The 6,000-nt window shown below is 39.9% G+C and overlaps 1 protein-coding gene across 23 annotated transcripts in view; it reads right to left on the bottom strand.

Annotated features, from left to right (window-relative positions):
* The window catches only part of SLC8A1 (solute carrier family 8 member A1), a 382,674-nt gene that overhangs the window by 21,286 nt on the left and 355,388 nt on the right, over positions 1–6,000 (bottom strand). For all 23 annotated transcript variants that reach the window (XM_032239511.1, XM_032239504.1, XM_032239502.1 and 20 more), the window contains one exon: positions 3,787–4,062. In XM_032239511.1, the coding sequence (XP_032095402.1) occupies positions 3,787–4,062 (276 nt within the window). The remainder of the gene's footprint in view (positions 1–3,786; positions 4,063–6,000) is intronic.

Consider the following 6,000-nt stretch of genomic DNA (forward strand, 5'->3'; position numbering starts at 1 on the left):
AGATAGGAGAATTGCTTGAACCCGGGAGGCAGAGGTGGCAGTGAGCCGAGATCACACCACTGCACTCCAGACTGGGCGACAGAGCGAGGCTCTGTCTCAAAAAATATATAAATAAAATTAAAAAGTAAAATAAAGGAAAGGTCTGCAGGACCTTTGACCATGGAGAAGAGGAATAAGGAATTAAGGATACTTGGATACATGATGACTTGTTCTCCTAAGAAAGGCAAGATCTGGAAAGAATAGGTTTGGTTAAAGAATAAGGCCATTGGACAGTAGAAACAGTTCTGTTTTAGATATAGTAATTCTGAGCTCCAAATTATACATCTAGCATCAATATAGGGAAGGTAGCTGGTATATGAGTCCAGTCCTTTGGGGGATTCATATACCAGCTGCCTTCCCTATATTGGGGAAAATTGAGGCTGGAGATACACATTTGGCAGTCATTGGCATATAGATGTCATTAACACCACGGAGACTGATATCCAAGAATTGAACATAGACAAAGAAGAGAAGAAGGCTGGAGATCAGTCTTGGGCTTACTCCAACAGTTAAAGGATGGAAGAGGCTGTTTGGGGACCCTCTTCCTCAGATAGCTATGTCTCAAAAATGGTGATTCAGAAGAGGAGGTCCTTTCTTTACTCATAGGCACGGGTCTTCAAGCTCTTGCAGAAATGTCTAACATTGAGGGTGAGTGAAGACCTTTGTGAATCCTTATCTGCCAGGAGATTGAACATTTGCTACCAGCTGGTACAAGGAAGAAGCTTTGTATCCCTTGAAAATTCATAAGATTTTCCCCATACATTTTGAATAGTATGGTTAAAAACACTTTTAATGAGATATGTAGATATTAAACCTGCCTTGAGGCAGGAGGACTAACAGGAAAGTTTTCAATGTCCATCTGGCCATCAGAATCTAAGAATCCAAAAGTCTAACCTAGAAAGAAGCAGCAGAATATCAGACATTAGGAAGGGGTCTTCTGCTTTGGGAAAAGTGCCGAGACATCAGCCTAGAGAAAACGCTGGAACCCAGGACTGCGGCTGACTAAATAGTAGGCTATGAGTGAAAGTAATTAGCTTCTTTTTTCTTCTGCCTATAGCAACTAGGCTTTGTCATCTAGAAACAATAGCATGATTTTTCTTAGGAGTCAGGATATATAATAAAACGTTGCTCCGAATCAGCAGGGTTGAAAGATACAGGCCAAAATATAATGTTCATCCGACAGCCTGTTCAATTTTTACAGTTTTTGGAAAAAATGTCTGTTCATATAGATATGATTATCTGAGATTACCTCTGAATGTATTCTTTGGGGAGTTTGCTGCACAGTTAATATTGCAATATTGCAGCAAATTATGGAATTCTCTCAATAACAGAGCAAAGAAATCTGTGTCCTGATGGAAAGCACTTATGGCAGTTTAGGGAAACTTTCAACAACAAATGATTCCGTTGTATTTTCCCCAAACGGATTTTCTTCCCTCTTGATGTCTCCCCCTAGGCTCTGAGTTGTAAGTGGCAGAACAAGTGACTCCTCTAAACATTAAGGTTTGCTGTAATCCATAATTCATGTTATAGAAAAAATAAATTTTAATCATAAGACTGCCACACTTTTGAAGAGTTTATTAAAATAAGAGATACACAGAGGCCTTTTGGAAAACTGACATCTAGAAAAAGGAGCCAGCCTGAGGGTATTGGATAAGAGGTATTGGGAAATAAAAAAACATTTTCAGGAGCGAGGATTTCAGATAGAAAAAGCATTTTTTTATACTTTCAAAGACAAGACATGCATTTGGTTGGACCAGCTGCTGATTTTGGACAATTGTTATAAGAGACCTAATTTTTGCCTTTATGATCATAACGTGCACATATTCTCCTCAGGGACTAAACCCATGGCCAACAGTATGTGCTAACTTGGACACCATGTACGCAGTGACTTAAACCATAGGAAAAGTGGACTCCAACATCTTTCCCTATAATTAGCTCAGATAAAAGCAGTGGAAAACCACAATGTTTATTCCTTTGGTTTTATATATAGTCTTTAATCAAAACACCTTAAGAATATTTTAAGTTTTTCCTTCTGCTTGGTAAATTTCTGGTAATTCTGGGAAACAATGCAAAGTAAAGAATGAATATGGAACTGCTGGATCATAGTTGGGATTGAGAGGGAGTCTGCTCTCCTCTAAGGATCAATAGTTAACTGAATGACTTCAAACAGCCCTCCGTGCTAAGGTGAAAGTAAGAGAATCCTCTGGGTCTCCGAGATCCTCCGTTCCCTCGGTTGGATGCCAGAAGCACCTGGAGGCTTTAATCAGAACCTTCAGTCATTCAATCAGTTGTACAACACCATGCCTTATGGCTGACCAGTATCAACCTGAACACTTCATCCATGGTTATCAGGGTAGTGAGTGAAGCATCCAGATTTATACTGTTCAGATCATCCTGAATTATTCAATATAAACAATAATCACCAGAAATACATTAAAATTTTTCTATGTCCCAGGTGCATTACTGGATGCATAATTTGTAGATATCTTCTCTAATCTTGACCATAATTTGCAAGTTAAGTATGATTATCCCTATTTTGCAAATGAGGAAACTGAGGCTCAGAGAGGTTAACTAACTTGGCCACAGTCACTGAGATAATAAATGGAAGAATCTATTTATCTAAGTATAGATAGATAGACCTATTAATCTATTTATAAAGAAAAAGAATAACTGATGAATTCAAGTAGAAAGAAATACATGATTTAAACTGTAGTTGTTTTCAGACTCAACCCAAAAGTCAGGCTTGCAAACTATGGCAAATTTTAGTAGAAATCATAGTGCCTGTATCAGGACTGTGGGAAATACAGAAAGTGGACAGTGAATAGCATCATTAGCACAGTTGTATTTGCTTCTAGTCCTGACTTTTTTCAAGCCTACTTTAATGCTTGTCCTTGGCCTTGTATTTGGTTAAGAATGTGAGTACTGTTGCTGAAAGTAAAGTCTATTTATCTGTCAAGCTGCTAATTAGTGCTGGAGAGTAGCTCCCGAGTTTGTTACAATATGCTTTGGTGTGTACCAGAGTCACTTGTGAGCTTTACAACCCGCATTCCTGGGTCCTATCACTCGTAGATCTTCCATAGGTTGGTGATGGTTCTCAGGCATTTATATTTTTTAACAAGCTCTCAGGTAATTCTGATGCCCACCAAAGTTTGAGAATTATTGCTATCAATGTTGTTTGAGGGGATGATGCCTTACTCAGAAATCTGAATAAACATAATAAACTATCGTTGTAGGTTGGAAGAAAAAAAGTCAGCTTGTAAGGAATGCATGGAGGGATGTTCATTTGGCCTGTACACTTTTGTCACCTGTCTTGATCAATGTCTACTTTCCCTTTCCTCTCATTAATATTTGGGTCAAGAGAATATTTTATCAGGTCTCCAGTAAGTATGTTTTCCCCGTTACCTAAATGAACACAGTCTCATAGAGACCATTCAAATGTTCTCATTGCAATGGGAAGCTGATCTGAAAATCTATCGATCAAACTAATCTGCTTTCTTGGAGGAGCCATGGAGACCCTCTGGGGACCTGAGAATGCTTTCCTGTCATTGCAGTGACACTGACTGGCTTTTTAACTTTGAGAAGGGCCATGACAATCTTCCGATAGTGACATTATTTATACCTCTGGACTCTCACCCTTCATAGGTCTTGCTTTGTTATCACGGTCCTTGTCACTGTACGAAAGAAAGCATCAAAGAAGGCAAATGAACTTCTGCTATTGGGGAAATTATACATGACTGTAATTTCTACCTGGCACTGATGTCCCAAGTGCGACGAACACAACTGCAGTCACAGAATCTTTCAGGCCAATGGTGCAGCCGAAATGGGAAGCCAGGTCTCCGATGAAAGCTGTCAGTAGGCCAATCATGAGGATGGAGACAATGAAACACGCCCAGCCATTCCAGTATTCAGTAGGAGGAACGAAGGCAAAGAGGACCTTCCAGAACACAGTCAGAAAGTGCATCACATAATCAAAACAGGAGGGCAGCTTTTCTTCCCCACATTCATCATCATCATCATCTTCCCCTAGAGAGGAGAAAAAAGCACATTCCATCACAACCTAGGCTACCAGGTCTTCCTCTCTCAATCTTTCCTGTCTAGGCTGTTAGTCCTCCACTCTATGTGACAGGAGGCCATGAGAGGCGGGTGAAGTTTAGTGTTTTCCAAGAGTTAATCATAATTAACTAATTAATTATTAAGACACTGAAATGCCTCTTACCTGTGGCTCACTGGTCAATGGCAATAACTTAACACCTACCCAGTTCTGCTTCCATGCAATCAACACATTCTTTCTACTTTCACATCCAGTGAGACTTGCCACTTCAGAGAAATGAAAATGATTTCCTCTAAAAGGCTGGAAAGCCCAGTGTTGGGCTGAGAAAGAACCCTCTTTAGAAGAAAGATAAGCGTAGATGGAGTTCTACTAGGGTTCTTTTCTTCCAACTTGAAGTCCAACTCTGGGTTATATAATCACCTACAGGATAATGTTCAAACAGGGCCGTTAATCATGGCTCTGAGCCTTGCCTATTTCTCCAGCATCATCTCCTGCAACTATTTCAAACTAAAGCCTTGAAATTACTTGCCAAATAATTATATGCCGGGAAATTTAATTATTTGCATTTTTCCAAACCAGATACACTTTCTCCTACTTTCGTCCTTTAGAACTAAATGTGCTTGGCATATCTTAATTGCTCCATCCTAATCCTTCCTCACCCGTCCTTCAAGACTCACTTCCTCTGTGATGCGCTCTCCAACTGCCCCCCAAACCCATGCTGGGAACTCCTGCTCAGAGGAGCCTCCCAGCACTTGTAACTCTGGATCAGTTGTTCTCAGAGTGTGCTTCCTGAGCAGGTGGCACAGAGAATGTGTTATATAACAATTCAAAATTCTTAGCCCCTCTGAGTTAGAAACTGGGGAGAGGGTGGACAGCAAGCTGGGCTTGAACAAGCCCTCCATGTGACATTGATGCATGTTCAAGTGTGAGAACTGCTTTTCTGAATTGTACATGTTCATGTTCCTCTCTTTTCCAGTTGACTGAAGAGCCCTTCAAGGGCAGGAATTCATGCATCTTTGTGTCCCTGCTATTTGGTACCATCTCTAGCACCTGAACTAAGGTGGTTAATTTCATGTTAAAGGAAGGAATGCAAGCAGAAATTTCTATTGACTTTTTATTACTATGCAATTACATTATATGTACAGTATATATAGTAGATCTATACTATATATGGTACATTGTGTGTATATATATATAGTGTGTGTGGGTGTATATATACATGTATACACACATACTATGTACCATGGTATATATATACTCACTGCAACCTATGTGTGCATATATATATATATATATATATACATACACACACATACATATATATATATACATACATACACAATTTTGCCAATTAAGTCATACCATCAGTGTACAAAGAAATGTGGCTGGGTGCAGTGGCCCATATACTGTGTACCATTGTGTGTGTGTGTGTGTGTGTGTGTGTGTGTGTATACACACACTCCAACCTATGTGTGCATATATATATATATACACACACACACACACACACTATGTACCATAGTTTGTGTGTGTGTATACATACATACATACACAATTTTGCCAATTAAGTCATACTATCAGTATACAAAGAAATGCAGTCGGGTGCGGTGGCCCACACCTGTAATCCCAGCACTTTGGGAGGCTGAGGTCAGTAGATCACAAGGTCAGGAGATCGAGACCACCGTGGCCAACATGGTGAAATCCTGTCTCTACTAAAAATACAACAATTAGCTGGGCATGGTGGCACTTGCCTGTAATCCCAGTTACTAGGGAGGTTGAGGCAGGAGACTCATTTGAAGCAGGGAGTCGGAGGCTGCAGTGAGCCAAGATCACACCACTGCACTCTAGCCTGGCAACAGAGCAAGATTCAGTCTCAAAAAAAAAAAAAAAAAAAAAAAAAAAAAAAAAAA

This window comes from Sapajus apella, unplaced genomic scaffold (genome assembly GCF_009761245.1).
Source record: "Sapajus apella isolate SASKATOON/1434 unplaced genomic scaffold, GSC_monkey_1.0 scaffold44, whole genome shotgun sequence".
Lineage (NCBI taxonomy): Eukaryota > Metazoa > Chordata > Mammalia > Primates > Cebidae > Sapajus > Sapajus apella.